At 43.4% G+C, this 23164-nt stretch overlaps 1 protein-coding gene across 1 annotated transcript in view; it reads right to left on the minus strand.

Moving 5' to 3' along the window:
* The window catches only part of TRIM71 (tripartite motif containing 71), an 84545-nt gene extending 62434 nt beyond the window's left edge, over positions 1–22111 (minus strand). Inside the window, exon 1 of the mRNA XM_069730031.1 lies at positions 21142–22111. Within this exon, the coding sequence (XP_069586132.1) occupies positions 21142–21978 (837 nt within the window). The 5' untranslated portion in view covers positions 21979–22111. The remainder of the gene's footprint in view (positions 1–21141) is intronic.
* Between the last annotated feature and the right edge of the window lie 1053 nt (positions 22112–23164).

Consider the following 23164-nt stretch of genomic DNA (forward strand, 5'->3'; position numbering starts at 1 on the left):
TTAGTCACTATTGACAGCAGCATCTAAGGGGTTAAATAGATTTGGATGGTGCAAAAACTGATCATGGCTGATGCAGCAAGTTGTCAGTGTCCAGTCGACAGCTGCTGGATTGTTACCTGTATGGGGAGGCTATTCTCTTATATCTCGGGTCAGTTAAAAGGCGTATTGGCTGTCATTAAGGGGTTAAATATGCACATTGTTCAGTGCGCATAGACTGATATTGTTCTCGGTTCCAAATCTAAGTGATAAGAAGGCAAATTAAGTTTCCTACATCATCATAGAGGGGAAAAAAAACTCCACAACATGTCACATTGGAAACAGGTTATAGTTCATTAAAACAACAGGAGGTCCAAGTGCTACATCCAGAAGATGGACTAAGGCTTCTTTCATCCAAGGAGCAGGGGGCAGAGTTCCGGCTGCGCATGCGCGGTAGGAAATGGCGGACGCGACGTACGAAAAAAACGTTCCCTTGAATGTTTTTTCATACTGATGGTCCGCCAAAACACGACGCATCCAGAGCCATACGTCGCGATCGGTCGGCAATACAAGTCTATGGGGAAAAAAACAACGCATCCTGCGGGCACATTTGCAGGATCCGTTTTTTTCCCAAAACGACGGATTGCGACGGAGGCCAAATGACGCAAGTGTGAAAGAAGCCTAAGGAAACCAATTAGGCTGCACAGATCCTAGTACAATAACATTTTATTTATCTATGTGATAGATCTATATGAAAGAAGAAGAATTTCTGCTCCTTTCACTGCAATGATGCATTGATTTCTTAGGGCCATACACACAGGGCTACGATCGGCCAGCATGCAGTTGATCAATGGTACATCGGATTATTTCTATGAATGAACTGACCATTACTAATGACCAGATGAAGCTGGCAGATCAGCGTACAGAGTCAGAGTGTAAAACCAACAAAGTGGGATTGTGCCGAGAGCTTGTACTTTCAGAAGGCAAACGAAACAGAAAAAAAATATATCACTAACAGATGACAAATTTGGCAGCTTGTCATTATCTTTGTGTATAATTTCCAAACAGTTGACCAAATAGTTACAAGCCATTTTGGTGAACAGTTATATCATATATTATCAACGTTACACAATGTGCACTGACTGAGGCCAAGAAGACAGTAATTTTTCATACTGCTCATATAACAGATCTGTTTACAAGGCTGTCAAAAACGAATTGTGCAACAAAATTACATAACATAATATATGATGTGTGTCACAGTCACACGTTATATAAAAGCATAAATTACATAATGTTATGCTCAGTTAAAGCAGATCCAGTGGATGCAACAAGTAGCCTGGGGCAACAACTTGTCAGACAAGCACACGACCTGACACTCGTGCACCTCGTTTGCTACTTATTGTCGTGTGTCTAGTTTAAGATTTGATTTTGATTTTATATATTAAACAGCCAAATCACATGCAAGAAAGTGTCACGCGAGACTTACATTAAAGTCTATGGCAAGAGAGGTGTGTGGCTGGCGAGCGGAGACTGACAATCCAAGACATTAGTGAGTGTTGTAGATGCGGCATGGCCCAATGTGGCGTGGCGTGGCGCCAGAGGAAATAATGCAACGTCACGATGCACCGGGTAACCCTAGCCTTATAATCATTACATAGGGTTCATCAGAAGTAGAAAAACATGGCTGCTTTCTGCCAAGTACAGCTCTAAACCAGTCTATAGAAGGTGTGGCAGAGTACATCCATTAAAGTGCGGGACTGAAGGGGCATTTACACTGAGATAATCGTGAACGAGTGTTAAAACGCTAATATTATGACTACAGTACCATGTAAACAGGCTGTCGATCACCCTGAAAAACGAGTGAAACCCTTATTAGGTGAAATGATCTTTTATGCAACATAGAAGCTCGTTCTCAGCAGTGCATCGTCCTGTGTAAACAGGGCTTGTTCTGCCAACAATGGCAGCCTACATGCATCAACTACTATACATCGCTTGCTCTGGTCTGCCTATATAAAACAGGTATTTAAACGATCGCAGATCAGTAAAAGCTTAATGATCGACAGTCATATTGGGCAGCCGTTCGATTCATGCAAACAGACCATATACTATAGTACCACTCATCATGTAGACCAGTGTTAAGCAATTTTTGGAGGAAAGCAGCCATGTTTTTCCAATCCCTGACACCCCTTTCACATTGACATAGGAAGTCTCTCGATTGCTGCTTTATTTAGGGGTGGCAAAAATCAGTCGACAAGCAAGCAAATGCTGTTGGCTGATTGCATGTTTTACATGGACCTTGATAATCATTTCCATGAACAATTACGGTGCGAGAATAGTCATGGACCAGCCAAAGAGGTGCACTTTTTTTTTTTTTTTATGAATTTTTTTTTAGAAGCCAGCAGGAAAACAAAGCTGTTCCTGGGAAAACTATCGCCATCATTCTGCAGCCAAAGTATGGTATTTTGGTGCACAGTCCCAGACAACAGGCACCCTACATGCCACGGAAAACACATAATGCGGGTTATTCCATGTCAAGTGAACCAATGATTTTTACCACTATATTTCTAATTCTTTTGAGGTTTTGTTATTTGGTAATAGTGTGTGAGAGAATGCAAAATGTGAAGATAAAAAAAATTCAAGATTTTTATTTTTTTTTTAATTGATTTTCAAAGCAAAAAAAGTACCGTATTTTTCGGACTACAAGACGCACTTTTTCCCCCCAAAAAAAGGGGGGAAAATGGGGGGTGCGTCTAATAGTCGCAATGCAGGCTTACCGTGGCGGCAGAGGTGCGGTGGCAGAGGTGCAGCGGCAGAGGTGCGGCGGCAGAGGAGGCGCAGTAAGCGGGGTCCCTTTCTCCGGTGAGGTGATGCAGCAGCCCGGTAAGCAGCAGAGCCGGGTGAATCCTGTTGTTATCGGTGGTGGCGGCCATTTTCCTGAGGCCGCGCATGCGCAGATGGAGCGCTCCGCTTCCCGGGGCTTCAGGAAAATGGCTGCCGCGATCTCCATCTGCGCACGCATCTGTACCAAAATACAAGTTGGGATCATATTTAAAAAAATAAAATAAAACTATTATGCTAAGTACACACGTTCAGGATTTTTGGGGTTTTTTTTGGCCGTTTTCCGTGGAAAAATGCATATGTAAGCATCCCATCATTAATGCATTCCGCATTTTTTTCCCGTGAAAAAAAACGCAGCATATTCATTATTTTCTGTGGATTTTTCACGTTTTTGCCGCTATATTATTGCATTGGGAAGCTCCGGAAAAAGCAAAAAATCCGCAAAAAAAAAAAAAAAAAAAAAAAAGCATGCGGATTTCCTGCGGAAAAAGTCCGGATTTGCTCCGGAAAATTCTGCACACTTTCCTGAACGTGTGCACGTAGCCTTACAGTGTCAATTAGAAAATCTTGATTTCAGATCTCTTCAGTCTGTTGTCTAAAAGTGTGGGGTCTGTATTTACCAAATAATCATGTTTTTTTTTAGATATTACTGTATTATGTTACAGCATAGAAGCAGGAGAGGACAGAGGAGAAAGCTTTGTTAGGGCTGAGAATGACCAGGGGTAGACAGTGACTGCAGAGCAGATGACCGGCCGGCAGCTCGCGCCTCAAGAGGCCGTATTCACACCAAATCTTAACACCCAGGCAACTCCTCAAATGGAGAGAAAAATATTCTTACCATCCAGTTCATGTATTGTACAAACAAGGACTACGACGAGGAGGAGAGTTTGTGAAAACATCGGTTACAGGAAGCAGAACCCATCACAGGGACTCAGCAATACCGGACTGTCATTCCATGTAGTGAAACAGAAATAAAAACAAAGATTTTTCATTCAGCAAAGATAGTGAAGTCCATGAAGTGGTAGAAGGCGGCACAAGATTGGCAATGGATGACATAACTGGTTATGTGACATGTGAATATGATTGGCGCTGGTGGCGGCTACTGTACTCGCCAACGATTGTGAAAATGAAGAAGTGACTTTAGCACCTTCTGGTCCAGCGCCATCTTTTGTGTATCCAAGAAAACCAGACACTTTTAAAAGTTAACAAAAATCAGATATTAACTCAGGTGGTGCCGAGCACCATGACCGGCCGCACATACTCTGACACAAAAGGAAATGGCCATTGCTAGTAAAGTGCATATGGACAAGATTACATTTCACCCTCTAGAAAGGACACCTTGATGATAAAAGGCCAGGAAACCTACTAATTGTCTGATTAGTTCATATTTTATAGAATGAGGATTTAACTACTGTACTATTCTTAAAACACTTCATAAATGACATGTTTAGTGATATAATAGAAAAAAAAATTGTTACATGTATAAAATAGGTGGTAAAAATATTGGTTCTTTTAATCTGGTTTTTAAAGGGAACCTGTCACCCGTTTTTTCAGATTGAGATAAAAATACCGTTAAATAGGGCCTGAGCTGTGCGTTACAATAGTGTATTTTGTGTACCCTGATTCCCCACCTATGCTGCCGAAATACCTTACCAAAGTCGCCGTTTTCGCCTGTCAATCAGGCTGGTCTGGTCGAATGGGCGTGGTGACATTGCTGTTTCTTCCCCCAGATCTTGCTCATCTTTCCGTTGGTGGTGTAGTGGTTTGCGCATGCCCAACTGCCGAACCCACTGCGCAGGTGAAGAAAGGGCGCGATCTGCGCTATTCCCCTGGTTATCGTGGGGGCGGACATCTTCCCGAGGCCGCGTGTGCGCAGATGGAGTGCTCTGCTGCCCGGGGCTTCAGGAAAATGGCCGCGGAATGCCGCACGTGAGCAGATAGATTGCGGCGGCCATTTTTCTGAAGCCGAGATGCGAACTCTGCTTCAGAAAAATGGCCGCCTTCTCCATCTGCACACGCGCGGCCTCAGGAAGATGGCCGCCCCCACGATAACCAGGGGAATAGCGCAGATCGCGCCCTTTTTCTTCACCTGCGCAGTGGATTCGGCAGTTGGGCATGCGCAAACCACTACGCCACCAACGGAAAGATGAGCAAGATCTGGGGGAAGAAACAGCAATGTCACCACGCCCAATCGACCAGACCATCCTGATTGACAGGCGAAAACGGCGACTTTGGTAAGGTATTTCGGCAGCATTGGTGGGGAATCAGGGTACACAAAATACACTATTGTAACGCACAGCTCAGGCCCTATTTAACGGTATTTTTATCTCAATCTGAAAAAACGGGGTGACAGGTTCCCTTTAACATAATTAGGATGAGACTATTTAGAAAATCAGATTTGAGGAGATCAGTTTTTTGGTTTGTTCAATGCATTCAGGTTGAAAATGCTGAGCAAGTTGTGTTATGATGATCAAGATGCATTTATTCTGGCACTTCGGTATTTGTTTTTTGTGTTTATTGTTACATATAATTGTTGAATTCAATAAGTTGTAATTTGAAAAGAAAAAGGAGAAACAAACAAAAATCAGACGATTCAAGGCTTAAACAAAAAAAAAAAAAAACACAATCTGATAGGTCCCAAGTTGAATCCCTGTACAAATATACGTACTCAAAAAACATGCATTTTTTCACAATTTTAAAACATACGTGTTTTTTTTTTTTGCACAATTGCGCATCAATTTTGAATTTGATTTCTCCAAAACAAAATAAAGAAACAGTCTTGTGACATATCAAATTAAAGCCGGTACCGTTTTGAGAAAAATTATGCCTCTCGCACCTCTATCTTCATTCTAGCCTGAGATATGATTAAAAAAAAAGTAAAGACATACCAGGCCAAAATCTAGACGTTCAAAACTTTAGAAGTCTGTAAAAATAACTGATGGAAAAAAAAAAAAAATCAAAACTTTTAATTTGTAATTAACTAAAGTTGTACTTCATAAAAAAAAGCATAAAAAACAATAAAAATCTAAAGACGCCAGGTAAAAAAAAAAAAAATAATCATTTTTGGATCACTTGATATGGAATGACCCATACTTTATTCTTAGGATTTTGGTGCAAACTACTGTTGAACTAAGCACTCTTCCTAGGGTATTCACTTTTTTCCCCCCTTTCTCCTATGAATTGATTGATAAGGTCCGGACCACCCTTTTACTGGATTACCACCATAAATGGCATGTGACACAGAGTCCAGGAATTTGTACAACTGCCCTGGTCCTTAGAAGGTTAAAAATCTTCACATCTTTGAAGTCCTGTTTAATTACCCCAAGGAAATAGAACCCTGAAGGAATTTATTGACTTAGGACAATGGAGTTTGAGCTCATTACTCTAAATGCAGAGACACTGCTCAGGGAATGTTTGGAAAACAGACACACTGGTGCCGACTATCACAACAATGAGGACTATTCCTGGCTTTTTAAGGTCTTGAAAGGGAGGGAGACTACAGACTAGAATTCCCAACATCAAGGATTTTAGCAATTCATTAATTAACAAAATGGTGATATCAGGTCAGAAAACACACCTATCACTGAGGCCCTTTTGGCATTTGTTTACCTTTGTTTCATCCTTATTGACAGGACTTAAACCCATGATAACATCTACACTGAGTGCATATCTCAAAAGATAAAAGTTTAAAAAGAGGTTGTCCACTACATTTAAACAGCTTAAAAATTGACCCATAGATGGAAAACAAACAACCTCCACACCTCTTAACCCCAACCACCCCTCTACTGCAGCAGGAGGGACAGAAACGTGAACTTTGCAGACAATCAATAGTCACTTTAACTGACCCCCCTACTATAAGGCCTGTCCCACACGTCCAGATAATTCCGGTACCGGAATTATTGGTACCGGAGTTATCCGTGTCCGTGTGCCGACTGGGTACCACATGCACCGTGCAGGAGACAGTGCTACAGTTAAGCGCTGTCCCCTGCTTTGGGTGCTGAATCCAGAATTCATTCCTTCTTCCCAGCAGCGTTCGCTGGAGAGAAGGAATTAAAAATCTTTTTTGTTAAAATAAAGTTCCTGGTTATCTCCACACGTGGTGCCGCTTATTACAGTGATGAATATGCGGGCTCGACCTCCCATAGGGGTGGAGCCGCATATTCATCACTGTAATAAGCGGCACCACGTGACCGCTCATACAGGAAGAGCTGCGACGCTGAGAGGAGTCATCAGGGAGGCTGGGTATTTTAATGCCAGCAGGCGGGCGCACAGGAGGAGGGAGGGGGGAGAACCAGGAACTTTATTTTAACAAAAAAAAAAAAATGATTTTTCATTCCTTCTCTCCAGCGAACGCTGCTGAAGAGAAGAAATGAATGGGGCTTCAGCACCACAAGCTGGGGATACAGAGCTTACTGTAGTGCTGTCTCCTGCACGGCACACGGACAGCATCCGTACATGTGCGGTACATGTTTTACACGGACCCATTGACTTTAATGGGTCCGTGTGCTCCAACGAACACTGACATGTCTCCGTGTTTTTCAAACGGACACACGGTCCGTGAAAACACGCTGACATGTGCAGAGCCACATTGATTTTAAGGTGTCTACGTGAGTCAGTGTCTCCGGTACGTGAGGAAACTGTCACCTCACGTACCGGAGCCACTGACGTGTGAAACCGGCCTAATAGGAAGCCAGGAAACTGGTGGATGACAACCACAAATGCCAGCATCTAGTAGATGATTGTTACCCCTCCCCCACAGCCCTTATCTTCTATTTTTAGGACAGCCATAGGGCAATTTTGAAACTAATCAAATGATCTCAAAAGGCAATTGATGAGCACATGAAGCACTCTGGCACCCCCAAATGAAAGACCGCTTTGCCATATGAAAATTGCCTCTTTAGAGAAGGGGACTTGAACTGCAGTGCTACCTATTGGAAGCAGCAATCCTACAAGTCATTATCAACCCTTTAACAAGCCAGGAAATAGGACTTTGGATAAAAGGTAAAACAGAATCTCAATTTATAGACAGTGTTTTGGAATATTGCCCCTCTTCAGTGCAAAGTATGAGATCTAATTTGGCTGAGTGAGAGGCTAAAACTGGGATCAAGACCTAAGGTTTATCCAGATCTGGCATGCCAGTATGAGGAGACTTGCATTCTTGTGTCATCTATTGGAAGTTTCAATTCTACAAGACTTATCAATGCTTATCAATTGGGGGAGGCTGCTAGACAGGTGTGGTCACATGCTGCTTCATCAATTGCCATTTTGTGGTCAGGAGAGCTTGACAAGTCTGAAGAAGGTTACAGGAACTTGAGGAGCACTTATTCTTATATATTACTAAGTGCCATAAACTCCTGTCCCCAACACAGTGGTTCAGTCTAAATGGACAACTACTTTAACCATTAAGTGGCGTAAAGTTAGACAAAAAGTCTACAAATATGCCAAATGTATAATCCAGTGTGAACTGCTGTGATAAGTATGGAGACTACTCGTACACTTAAGATAACTTTCTAATGAACGATTGTGTACAGTTTTTCCAAATGTCAGCGGAGAGTTTAGAGGTCCCCATACAATTTTCTCTAACGTAGGAGGGCCATAATGGGGTTGTCCAGGCTGATTATATTGATATCCATCCTTCGGATTGGTAGGGATCCGACACACCTAACAATTAGCAGTGTTTCAGCTTTGCTGCCAGGCGGATGTTATCCAGTGAATGAGCTGAAAGAACTCAGCTCATGGTGTAGTGACAGTAGCAAGAACTGCAGTTCAGCTTCTATTCGATGGAATGGGCGACGGTCACTACCCTGAATAGAAGCACACCATCCTGTTCACATCCAGCCACAGTGGGAGCTGAAAACAGCTGACTGGTGGGGTGCCGGGTGATCTGACATTGATGAGATATCCTAAGGATTGGTCATTAAAATCAATGGTAGACAACCCCTTTAAGTTTGCGCTCTCTAAATCCACACACACTAGACTGTGTGACTAATGAATACATTCCTACAGAGACAGAAATGTTGCTACATTTTAGTTGAAGTTTACTTCATGTTCATGATTTTCCTAGAAAATGCAAGAAAATGGCGAGGTAGCCCAAGCCCTAGGCATCTGTCTGGTGACACATCCTTTATAAATCAGAAATAAGAATGAATGAAGTAAGATGTTAAGTGATCACATCCTTAATCACTCCAGGTCAGAAATCATAACGTGGTAACTACTTGACTGACACTGGAATCTCAGCGTATATTATTCTGCGACCACAAAACAGTCAAAAATGAATGATAGAGCTCAACTCTCAGAAACGCGACACTGACTCATTACCACATGTCTGCTCGAATATTCAATGGTTTTTGATGTTCATGTTTTATTGCAGTCTGAAATCTGTGTTGAGAATGCCAGTAATTCAGTGCTGTAAGGAACAACCATTTAGACGCCATCTTTTAACTCCTTTGTAGTAAAACAGTTATGAAGGAGACTGAGATCCTTATCCCTCTGCCCTGACTACAGCCAGAAGCAACATCAAGATTCATGTTAAAGGGAACCCGTCACCCCCCTCAGGCATTTGTAACCGAAAGCCACCTTGTGCAGCACTAATGCTGCATTCTGACAAGGTGGCTCTTTTAGTTATGCTCCCTGCACACGCTGAAATAAACGTTTATAAAAAGTGCCCCCTCATACCGTGAAATGTTCCCGGAGGCGGGTCTTTCCCGCCTAAATTAGACGCAGCACAGCCGTCACTCCGGGCCTCTGCTCGCCGCCTCCTCTTGCTGCATTATCATCCCCGGCGCCTGCGCTGAAAGTACGAAGGGCAGCTCGGAAAAAAAAAACCTTAATGCGCAGGCGCCGGGGACGATAATGCAGCAAGAGGAGGCAGCGCCCGGCGCGCACAGGTCTGGAGTGACAGCTGTACTGCGTCTCATTAGGAGGGAAAGACCTGCCCCAGGACGATTTCACGGTATGAAGGGGCACATTTTATAAACGTTTATTTCAGCGTGTGCAGGGAGCATAACTAAAAGAGCCACCTTGTCAGAATGCAGTATTTTTTGTGCTACACAAGGTGGCTCTTTTAGTTACAAACGACTGAGGGGAGTGACAGGTTCCCTTTAAAGTGTAGCTCCAACACTGCCTTTACGTGCGGCCATAATGTGCAAAATTTGGAGATCTCACATGCATACGACTATTCACTACTAGTCATTATATGGGGGTGGAAAGAACGTGTGAGGCAACTCATGGCCATTGTGAAAATATTGTAATCAGATGCAGGGGACCACAGCCTAGATGAGTGATTTAAAGGTGTTGTCCACTACTGGACAAAACTCTTTAGGCCACGTGCACACGTTGAGTATTTGATCAATATTTTAACTCAGTATTTGTAAGCCAAAACCAGGAGTGGATGATAAATACCGAAGTGGTGATGTGTTTCTATTATACTTTTCCCTAGATAAGTGGTCCCCAACCTTTTTGACCTTGAGAGCCACATTCAGCACAGAGAGGGTCGCGAGCCACATTCAGCTCAGAGGGAGTCACGAGCAACATCCTGCCCTCAAAAGCAGTACACTGAAATCCAGGGGTTCCCACAATGCCCCAATTCAGTATTCTCCCATCAAGGACTCCTAAGGCTACTTTCAGACATCAGGTTTTCGCCGTCAGGCTCAATCTGGCTAATTTTCAAAAAAATAAATAAATATATGGATCCGGCGAATGTTGCTGCAGGATCCTTTTTTTTCCCCCCATAGACTTTAGTGCCGGATGACCTTGCGTTTCGTCCGGATCCGGCAAATCTGCAGTTTCTGTAAAAAACATCCATAGCAACGTTTTTGTTTCCGGCGAAAAAGCAGGAAGCGCCAGCTGTTTAACCCCTTTCTGCCAGCTGACGGAATAGTACGTCAGCTGGCAGATCCCCTGCTTTGAGGTGGGCTCCAGCGGTGAGCCCACCTCAAAGCCGCGACATGTCAGCTGTTTTGTACAGCTGACATGTGCGCGCAATGAGCGCGAGCGGAATCGCGATCTGCCCGCGCTCATTAACTAGTTAAATGCCGCCGTCAAGCGCTGACAGCGGCATTTAACTAGCGCTCCCGGCCGCGCGGCCGGAAGTGCTCGCACTGCTGACCCCCGTCACATGATCGGGGGTCAGCAGTGCATCGCCATAACAACCAGAGGTCTCCTTGAGACCTCTATGGTTGTTGATGGCCGATTGCTTTGAGCGCCACCCTGTGGTCGGCGTTCAAAGCAACCCTGCATTTCTGCTACATAGAGGTGATCTGTACTTCACCTCTATGTAGCAGAGCCGATCGAGTTATGCATGCTTCTAGCCTCCCATGGAGGCTATTGAAGCATGCTAAAATTAAAAAAAAAAGTGATTAAAAATATAAAAAAAAATTAAAAATATATAAAAGTTCAAATCACCCCCCTTTTGCCCCAATCAAAATAAAACAATTAAAAAAAAAAATCAAACATACACATATTTGGTATCGCCGCATTCAGAATCGCCCGATCTATCAATAAAAACAAAGGATTAACCTGACCGCTAAATGACGTAGCGAGAAAAAAAAAATCAAAACGCCAAAATTACGTTTTTTTGGTCGCCGCAACATTGCATTAAAATGCAATAACGGGCGATCAAAAGAACGTATCTACACCAAAATGGTATCATTAAAAACGCCAGCTCGGCACGCAAAAAATAAGCCCTCACCTGACCCCAGATCACGAAAATTGGAGACGCTACGGGTATCGGAAAATCGCGCAATTTTTTTTTTTTTTTTTTTTAGCAAAATTTGGAAAAATTTTTCACCACTTAGATAAAAAATAACCTAGACATGTTTGGTGTCTATGAACTCATAATGACCTGGAGAATCATAATGGCAGGTTAGTTTTAGCATTTAGTGAACCTAGCAAAAAAGCCAAACAAAAAAAAAGTGTGAGATTGCACTTTTTTTGCAATTTCATCACACTTGGAATTTTTTTCCCGTTTTCTGTTACATGGCATGGTAAAATCAATGGTATCGTTCAAAAGTACATCTCGTCCCGCAAAAAATAAGCCCTCACATGGCCATATTGACGGAAAAATAAAAAAGTTATGGCTCTGGGAAGGAGGGGAGCAAAAAACGAAAATGAAAAAGCGGAAAAAGCTCCGGGGGTGAAGGGGTTAATAGAATGGAAGCCTATGAGAGCCGGATCCGGAAAATGACGGATTCCGGTGCAAGATTCTGTTTTTTCAAACGGAGTATAGTCCCCAAAAAATTTTTTATCCAATTATCTGGATATGCTAGTCGGATTCGTAAAAAAAAAAAAAAATAAAAAAAAAAAAAAAACGGATCCATCGCATCAGTTTTTCACAATCTGCGCTGGATCCGTTTTTTTTCCAACATTCGCCGGATTGTGCCTAATGCAAAAAACCTGATGTGTGAAAGTAGCCTAACACTGTCGCATCCAGCTGCAAGAACCTCCTTTAACAGGTAGTATCATCCTCCAGCGTACCATACCTAAAACATCTCAAAACCCCTAAAACCAGTAAATGTGCATCCAGATCTGCTCTTCTGTGCAGGGCTACTCAAATTCACCATTTTGAGATGTACTCTTCATAGCTGTTTGTTAGACCTGGAGCTAATGCACCAAGCTGGCAGACAGTTGTGAGCCACAATTCATGGGACCGTGAGCTACATGTGGCTCCCGAGCTACAGGTTGGGGACCCCTGCCCTAGATTGTTCAGCTCCTGGTTTTGGCTTACAAATACTGAGGTAATAAAACTCAAAATGTGAATGTGGCCTTAAAATCTAAAGTGCCCTAGGAAAAATAAAAAACAATATTTACATCCGTGATGGCTCAGATACATGGCCGCTGTGTGAGCCAGTCCTTATAGGATATTGCCATGTCACCCAAGCACTGGAGCATATCAGCAGCAGCTGAGGTTATGTGAGCACCCGGCGCCGAAATCACCGGACCCCAGACAATTATGTACATGCAATGGGTTAAGGGGGAGAAAAATCTAAATTTGTGCATGGTAATTTAAACAGCTTCCCTTACCAGTGCCCCACAATCCCTGGAAGAAGCTTCTGTGGCTAAACGTAAGTTTGGTTTGTTGGATCACTAGTCCAGGGTTTCTCTTCTACACTGGGGTTACTCTACCAGCAAGTAACACCAAGGCAGTAGGAACAGTTATAAGTGGTGTTATTTAGGGTATCTAAATTTGTGTCTGCTGTCACTTCTTGCTATCTGTGGATATGTTTTTTACAATTTTTTTCCCTCCAGAGTTTTTGAAGTTAAACACAGCAGCAGCTCTGTGTGAATCGGACCCAGACCATGGCTACAAAATAGTAATCGGATGTCACTGACTGTCCCAACATTATTTTTGTGCGATTACAAACATTTACGATCATGTTCACGCTAATTTTTCTTTCTTTATACAATTTTAAATCGTGTACATGGAAGCCACAAATGAAAATTTGTGCATAGAACTGAATCAGACACGAAAAATGGAGTTAAAGGGAACATGTCACCCCCTTCCCTGGCAGTTTTAACTAAAATAGCCACCTTGTGCAGCACTAATGCTGCATTCTGTGAAGGTAGCTCTTTTAGTTGTGGACCCTTCCAATGCTGAAGTATTTGTTTTAATTTCCCCTCATACCTGTAGTCTATCCGGGGTGGGGTTGGTTGCATGTCTTCCCCCCCCCCCCCCGAACATAACACCTCCAAGCCACCCCTCCGTGCGCCGCCTCCTCTGCAGTCATTAACGTCCCCGCTGCCTGCGCTGTAAGTTCCCATCATGTGATGGGAGTTGAAGGGCAGGTTTAAAACAACCGCAGCATGTACACTGTGTTCCAAATTATGCAAATATTTCCTCATATTTTCTCTAAATTACCTATCTGGCTTGCAGTCATTGTTATTTTCCAGTCATCTACTATGCTAGTATAATTGCAATGTTTTGGAACAAACTGCCTATGAAAACTATATTTTTAAAAAAAAAAATAAACACTCAAAATGCATGTTCCAAATTATGCACAGCAGAGTTTAACCTTTTTAAATTTAATTTTGAACAAAAAAAAAAAAGGGTCAATTGTGAAGTTATAAGCATTATCAGCTTATTACAAAATGAAATCAAACAGTTTTCAAGTGAAAACTTTATTCTAGGTGATGTTACATTTGCACATAGGACCCCTTGTTCGAAAGAAGTTTCTGAACTCTCTCGTCCATTGAATTTGTCAGTTTTTGGATGGTTTCTGCTTCAATTGTTTTGCATGTGGACAGAATACCCTCCCAGAGCTGGTGCTTAGATGTGAACTGCCTCCCGCCATCATAGACACTCCTTTTGATGATGCTCCAGAGGTTCTCAATGGGGTTGAGGTCAGGGGAAGATGGTGGCCACACCATAAGTTTGCCCATAGCAGCCAGAGATGCAGATGTGTTTTTTGCAGCATGAGATGGTGCATTATAATGCATGAAAATGATCTTGCTGTGGAAAGCACGGTTCTTCCTCTTGAACCATGGCAGGAAGTCTTGTTTTAGAAACTCCACATAGATTATGGAGTTCATCTTTACCCCTTCATGGATCATAAAGGGGCCGACAATCTCTCTCCCCATGATTCCAGCCCAAAACATTACTCCACCTCCTCCTTGTTGGCGCATTAGCCGTGTTTTCATGGGGTGTCCATCAACCAGCCATCCTCCACTCCATCCATCTGGACCATCGAGCGTTGCACGGGACTCATCGGTGAACAAAACAGTTTGGAAGTCAGTCTTCATGTATCGTTTGGCGCACTGGAGCAGTTTCTGCTTGTGTGCAGTGGATAGAGGTGGTCGACAGGATGGCTTACGCACAGCTGCAAACCTCTGAAGGACCCTGCATCTTGTTGTACTAGGGGACGCTGGAGGCACCAGCAGCATCAAAAACTTGTCTGCTGTATGACAAGGCATTTTTGCAGCTGCTCTTTTAACCTTACGCAATTGCCTGTTGAAAAGAGTCCTCAATTTTTCCTTATCACCACGCACACGTGTGTGTTGGGAATCAGCTACATACTTCTCGGTTGTGCGATGATCACGATGAAGTGTCTTGGCAATGTTGATTGTAGTCATGCCTTGACCTAAATACTCCACAATTTGTTGCTTCTCAGCAGCCGACATCCTTTTTCTTTCCCATTTTGGCCAAAAATGTAGGCTGCTTAATAATGTGGAACAGCCTTCTTAAGTAGTCTTAATTTGGACACACCTGCCAAACTAATTTGCACAGGTATCTGCAATTGCCTTCAGTGATATAAAGAGCCCTGACACACACCATCGATGAGTTTAAACAACAAAAAAGAATATATATATATATATATATATATACACATACATATACACACACACACTTTTTTAATACATAACGATATTTATGACAATCCGAGATCTCATTCTGGGTATGTGCCACCTCTGATGCCATTTTCCTGAAGACTGCCAGAGATCAATATGCGTTGGCATGAAGACCACCACCAGCGAGAGCACCGCCCATAGCCAAGACGGCACCAGCCCATAAATGTATATGAATGCATGACGATGAATGTAACAGAGGCTGAGCCCTCTAAGCCGAAGACCCTACCCACAGTCCCAACCCGAAGCACCAAGGAAACCGAAATTTATCATGATTTAAACTAGGCTGCAGATTTTTATTTTTTATTTTTTCCAATAAATCAGTATGACAGAGCCATTCTGCCGATACCTTTAGTTTAACATGGATGATCCCGATGACAGGTTCTTGAGCCTCCCCAATTAGATTATCTTGATTGGCATATGCCAAGTTAAACTAAATTCAGTGTCTTACACATTAATGATACAGGAAAGAAATATATACAGTTAGATCCATATATATTTGGACAGAGGCAACATTTTTCTAATTTTGGTTTCCTTAACATGTGCCACCCTGTTTTTAGAGGGACCAAAAGTAATTGGACAGATTAAATAATTTTAAATAAAACGTTCATTTCTAGTACTTGGTTGAAAACCCTTTGTTGGCAATGACTATGTGAAGTCTTGAACTCATGGACATCACCAGACTCTGTGTTTCCTCCTTTTTGATGCTCAAACAGGCTTTGACTGCGGTGGTTTTCAGTTGCTGTTTGTTTGTGGGCCTTTCTGTCTGAAGTTTAGTCTTTAACAAGTGAAATGCATGCTCAATTGGGTGGAGATCAGGTGACTGACTTGGCCATTCAAGAATATTCCCCTTCTTTGCCTTAATAAACTCCTGGGTTGCTTTGGCTTTATGTTTTGGGTCTTCCATCTGTAGTATGAAACGACGACCAATCAGTTTGGCTGGATCTGCGCACACAGTATGGCGGCTCTGAATACCTCAGAATTCATTCAGCTGCTTCTGTCCTGTGTCCCATCATCAATAAACACTAGTGACCCAGTGCCACTGGCAGCCATGCATGCCCAAGCCATCACACTGCCTCCACCGTGTTTTACAGATGATGTGGTATGCTTTGGATCATGAGCTGTACCACATCTTCGCCATACTTTTCTCTTTCCATCATTCTGGTAGAGGTTGATCTTGGTTTCATCTGTCCAAAGAATGTTCTTCCAGAACTTTGCTGGCTTTTTTTAGATGTTTTTTAGCAAAGTCCAGTCTAGCCTTTTTATTCTTGATGCTTATGAGTGACTTGCACCGTGCAGTGAACCCTCTGTATTTACTTTCATGCAGTCTTCTCTTTATGGTAGATTTGAACATTGATACGCTGACCTCCTGGAGAGTGTTGGTCACTTGGTTGGCTGTTGTGAAGGGGTTTCTCTTCACCATGGAGATTATTCTGCGATCATCCACCACTGTTGTCTTCCGCGGGCGCCCATGTCTTTTTGCATTGATGATTTCACCAGTGCCTTCTTTCTCAGGATGTACCAAACTGTAGATTTTGCCACTCCTAATATTGTAGCAATTTCTCGGATGGATTTTTTCTGTTTTCGCAGTTTAAGGATGGCTTGTTTCACCCTCATGGAGAGCTCCTTTGACCGCATGTTTACTTCAGAGCAAAACCTTCCAAATGCAAGCACCACACCTCAAATCAACTCCAGGCCTTTTATCTGCTTAATTGAGAATGACATAACGAAGGGATTGCCCACACCTGTCCATGAAATAGCCTTGGAGACAATTGTCCAATTACTTTTTGTCTCTTTAAAAACAGGGTTTCACATGTTAAGGAGCTGAAACTCTTAAACCCTTCATCCAATTTTAATGTGGATCCCCTCAAATGAAAGCTGAAAGTCTGAATTTCAACTGCATCTGAATTGTTTTGTTTAAAATTCATTGTGGTAATGTCTATAACCAAAATAAGAAAAATGTTGTCTCTGTCCAAATATATATGGACCTAACTATCTTTTCAGTACCACTGAGGACTCTCAATTCTATTTTTTTTTTTTTTTTTTTTACACATTAATGTTCATTAACCTCTCAACCTGTTTACCAAATTTATTTTAAATAGGAATAGAGATGTTAGAATATGTACATAAAATGCGACTAATCAAACATGTGAATGCATTCTGCTTTATCATCAGAGCCATGGAGACAAAAAGATTTGTCATTATTGGCTACATTACACAAATGTACCGTACTTGTTTTGTTAAATCTATGACCAGCGCTACAGATGGTTTATATTTCAGATCAGTCATCTATTTTTGTTTCTCTCCATTTGCCTTGAGGCATGCCATGGATTTCACTGCACAATTAATAAAATATTTTGCAAACAATGTAAAATACAGATTCCAAACAAGTAGAATGGTAAATCTGTAACAGAAAAGGGACAAACATCGGAAAACATGCAAAGGCTTGTACAACAAGTCCAGTATATTCCTGGTCTCTGATGTCTTCATCATACAAGGCTCATTACTTTATGGCCACATTCAAGTGGAATTTTACATTTTAGAATTTTTTGGCTTTTAAAAATAAAATGATCAATTTTTTCACTTTTTTGTGTGTGAAAATGTATTTAATTTGTCATCACTGATATATGTAATAAGCATTCCTTCAGGGTAGATTAACCACATGGCGTTTTATACCACAGACAAACCTACCATAAAGAACTACATGTTACATGCTGATTTTGGTGGGGGACAAGCTGTGAATGTCATCCTTTGCATTGCAAGCGGCATCTAAATCTGCATGTAGGACAAGCAGATTTTTTCAGAGCGAAGTATGCCACGTGTGAATATACCCTGCCTTCATCAGTTCATTGTTTAATCCTTTCACAAACAGAATTAATAGTGGCATGTGTGACATTACTAGCCAAAAAAAAAAAAATCAAGTTAAAGTAAAGCATAGAAACATTGCATTCCTTTTTAATTATGCTTACTTCTAAAGCGCCATCATATTCTACTTTATAGTTATTGTCTTGTTTCGTATGTTTTTGCTAAATAGCAGCAAACATACATTTTATACATATAACAGTTCCACACACGATTTTCACATGAATATTAAAAGAAACGAACATGTGCTTATTTGTATCATTTAGAATTTCAGCTTTTTATTTTCATACAGGAAGTTTTTTTGTAATATATTTCTAGAAAGATATAGGACAAAACTGTGGTGTGAACATAGCCTAACCCCAAATGATGTTTTCCCTGGACTCATTTCAACAAGAAGAGACTAGTTTGTTTTACTACAATCAGATTTTCAACTGCCATTGTAGCTGACGCACTGATTAATAGGTTAATCATACATAGGAAAAATAAATAAATAAAAGTTCATAGTGGCAGTAGTTTTATTAATGTGTCTAGGTTGGGTGTTTTGTGCTACATTTTCTTTATTTATATACCCACTTCTATCGTTTCTTTACTCACTAGTGGTCATAAAGGTGCTCAAAATCAGTTGTTTGTACTTATTGGGTCACTCCCTCCATCCATTTCAAACTCGTATGGACAGAAGACCCTCTCTCTTCTGCTATTGTTATTTAAAAGGATAACTGGCTAATTTTCAGATTTGCTGTTTAGCATGTTTGATCAAAAGGAATTGCTTTATATATTAGATATTTGTATATATAAAACAAATTCATAGAGTAGGGACAGGTTATACAAGTTGCACCTAAATCCAATGCAGAACCAAAAGGTGTGGGACAACAATTGAAATTCCATTTTAGAGAGTCACAATATGGGGGCAGAAATGCTGAAGGGCACGAAGGAAAAGTTTGAAGCAAGGGACTTCAAACTGGTTTAACAGGCAGAGTGGATACAATGACTATCAGGGAAAATCCATGAATCACTCCTCCCTTAGCTGGAATGGAAATTGAGTGGATTTGATACAGATCTCTCCCTATGCATTGCAAAGACTCCAATTCAGGGAAGACAAAATATATAGAGATAGATTTTTTTTAGGCAGAATTTATTGGTACAGTAATAGTCTGCAGAATCGGAAGGACAATCTGCACAGTATCCACCCCGTATAAACATCAAGGATTCTGTATGTAAGCACAATGTCCTACAGTCAGGCCGTCCTGGCCATGCATGTGCCCACTAAATAAGTTGTATAGGTACACCAACCTGCACAGGGTGAGATATTGCAGGGCAAAGTCAGTGATTTTCATCAGTTTTCAATTCTTACCATCAGTGATTTTCACGTAGTAGAAGAAATACAAATTGCAAAGCTTTCTCTAGACATTACAATATTAAAAACGGACAACACACAGATGATTGTTCGTCGTCAGGGATTTTTCATGGACCTATATAGGCTTGCAAGCGTATTTTTTATCTGTGATGTCAAAAACAGACGTCCTGTTACTTGTTTTATTATTACCCTGGACGTGTTGATAGCATCAGATTATAATCGGAACATGTTCGATTGCGTAAAAACATGGATACAAGACGTATGTGTCTCACAGATGGCAGCGTGAGGCCTAACCTAGTCTGGATTTAAAGATAGGAATTTCCATACAGAAATTACTTTATATTACCATTACCCTACTAAATCTGACTGTTTTCACTGGGTTTGTGCACATTTCATATAAATGCTGGTTTCCCCTCACACTCAAAAAAAAAGTAATTTCACAAAATTGCCTGTAGGACAATGAGATACTGAGCTTCAATGGGGACAGACTGGAGACAATGCACAGAGCTGCCGGAGATGGGGGCACCACAAGTAGCTGGAAATACAAGTTTCCCTTCCATTCGTCTATACAAAACCGATCTAAACATCACAGCGACGTATAAAGCCTGGGGTCACAAATAAGGGGGGGGCGGATAAGGCTTCTGGACGTCACAGGTCATGAATATTGAATAAAGAGAAGTCAGGACTGTTCTATATAGGTGCAAATATTGATCTATGCAATGGAGGCAAACAAACATTGGAACTAAATATTGAAAATTGTATTATATAAGGAATCTGCCACTTCAAATGTGGGAAATCACTAATTAGATTTTGGAAATGTTGGATAGAAATATTATTATTAATACTGGAGGTCAGTGAACATTATGAACTACGTTTTCATTCCTGATATAAGAGGTTTTTACACCACTATGACTGTAGCAAAGAGGATATCTATAAAGAACAATCCGTTACATTTTATCATCTACGCGAACATTTACATGTTTAATAACAAATCAGAATCACTTTTCTCTTTTTACAGAAGCATAGATGACTGTTAACCCTTCACTGGGCCAAAACCATTCATAAATAGACTTTATCCAGGTACATGGGAAGAAATCGCATCCGTGCAGCGTGTTCCCGTAATACTAGATTTACGCCCCCTGTATACAGACTGTACATGGGACCACCGCCAATGTTATCATCCGGACAGGCAGGGAGCTGGGGATTTATTTTCTAGGTTTACAGAACAGCCTGGGCCACACAAACAATGCGGAATAAATGACTCCATCAGGGGCAGGTGGGGGGCACCATCACATACAACTCCCCGCCCCCCAACATTACTTGTACAGGTGAGTGACCCACATAATCAAACTTCAATATTTAAAGGGAAAGGAAACAATTCGGGAAATAATGTTATTTCAATCTGAGAAAAATTAAAACATTGCATCACAGCTAAACGGAAACCCCCAAAATAAAGTCAGACCCCAAAGTGATGATTTCAGGTCAGGATTCCTGGGAGAAGATGGCAGATCATTGATGGCCATTCATCCGAACATTGGGCGTCCAGAGTACAGACACCATTTCCAAATTTTGACCACGATGAACAGTGAGACCCCCTTACATGGGACTGCATAAGGCTGGCGCCCATAAACGGGAGCTGCCTGTGTATTTGGCATCAGCCAGAGAGATTTTAATATATAAATATAATATATAAATTAACTCTTGATATGCTACAACAGTGATCTACAAAGAGGAAAGCCCAATGTGAGAGTTCGGCGGCGGCCGGGACTCACCTCCTCGTCGTGCTGCTGGCAGTAGGACAGCCTCTCCGGGTACACGGGCAGCACGGGGAAGGCAGCGCCCGGGAAGGGCGAGGAGGTAGACGAGGACGAGGTAGTGGCCGCGCCGGAGGCTGCGGAGTTGCAGGGGGAGGCGGCGCCGCTGCTGATGCCGCCGCTGCTGATGCCGCCGGCCGCCCTGCCGCCCGGCCCGGGGAACCGCTCGATGAAGTGGTCCTTGGTGAGCCGCACTCGCTGGTGCGCCCGCAGGCAGTTGTCGCACAGGTTCTCCTGGCAGTCCAGGCAGTGGCAGCTGGCACCGTTGCCCTCGTCGCAGGAGGAGCAGCGCGGCTCGGAGTGGCTGGGGGCCGCCCGGCGGAGGAGGCTGGAGGACGAGCACGAAGCGGAGCGGGACCGCGGCTGCTGTCTCCGGGCGCCTCCTCCTCCCCGGCCGCCGTTGCTCTGCGGCTCCTCGGCGGCAGCTCCCACTACGGCATCCAGCAGGTTGCTGAGGTGAAGGAAGGTGGAGGAGGGCAGGGCGTCCATGCCGGCCTCACACATGAGCACCTTGTGGTCACACACCGGGCAGTGCAGCTGCAGGGAGTCCCCGGGGCTCCGGTGCCCCTCCAGGCACTGCCTGCAGAAAGCATGGAGACAAGGTAGGACGTGCAGCCTGCGGGGAGCGGAGCCCAGGATGCAGCTGCCGCCCCCGCTGCTGCCGCCGCCGCCGCTGGACGCTTGTGACGAGGAGGAGGACGAGCTGGACGAGGAGATGGGGGCAGAGGACACGCACATCTCCTGACACAGCGGGCACTGCTGGAAGTCGGACTCCGGGAACGAAGCCATGTCCATGGGGAGCGGGGCACGGAGGCGGCACGGCGGGCGGAGGGGGCTCAGCCGTGCAGCATGTCCCCGGGCGGAGCTGCGGTCGGTCAGTGGCGGCAGAGGCTCAGTCCTGCGGGGACACCGGGGCAAGTTCCCCAGACACACCCCCCTGTGCCTGCCGCTTATTTATCCCGTCCTGCGCAGCAGCTGATCAGCTCTCCTCCACTCCATAGCGTGTGATCGGGTCGCTGAGGTGTAGTGTGTGGCTGGGGCTCCCCTCCATGTGTGGTGGTGTGGCCGGGCGTCACATGTTATCAGTGTGCAGTGGGTTTCCTGACTGTGCAGGGGGCGGGGGGGATGAGCAGTGCGGGATCCTGCTCTGGCCGTGCGCTCTGGACATCACCGTCCTGCACTGTGCTCGCCGGAGCTGCGCTCACTTCCGCCAGAGCGGAGGAGGAGGAGGAGGAGGAGGAGGAGGGCGCGTCACAACAACAGGAAGCGCTGCTGCCATCTGCATCACAAAGCCTGAGCTGCTAGCCTGCCTCAGTCACTGGCTCCATGTCTGCCTCCAGAGCAGAACTCCCAGCCACCAGATTTTCTGCCCCAGACACTGGCCCTTCCATGTGCCTGCGGAGCTTCAGGACATTCTGCAACTAAATCTGAATTATTTTTAGTTTTATTTTCACAACATTCCTTGTACAATGTGATTGACCTGGGATTATGATTCTTCACCTCAGTACGATTATTTCCATACCAAACATATAGGATTGTGTTTATATTTTAATGGTCAAAAAATCTGAACTTTGTAATAAAAAATAAAAAAAATCTCTTTTTTCTGAGGTGCATGACTGTAATTTTTGTTTTATTTTTTTTGAAGGCAAGCAATAGTTTTTGAAACACACCGCAACGTCAAGAACTGCTGGTGAGCGCAGCCTAAGGCTAGGGTCACATTGCGTTAGTGCAATCCGTTTAGCGCTAGCGGATTGCGCTAACGCAATGTTTTCTATGGGGCTGCGGTCGGGGTCACGGTAACGTCCCCGCTCTCGCAGATCCCCGATCTGCGAGAGCGGGGAACGGACCGCGGGCGCGCCTCGGACGCTGCTTGCAGCATCCGCGGCGCGCCAGGAAACACCGGCGCGTCGCTAGCGCGTGCCGAACATGGCACGCACTAGTGAAGCGTGTTCCCATTGCCTTCAATGGGCGCGTTAACGGA

Source organism: Ranitomeya imitator, chromosome 6 (assembly GCF_032444005.1).
Source record: "Ranitomeya imitator isolate aRanImi1 chromosome 6, aRanImi1.pri, whole genome shotgun sequence".
Lineage (NCBI taxonomy): Eukaryota > Metazoa > Chordata > Amphibia > Anura > Dendrobatidae > Ranitomeya > Ranitomeya imitator.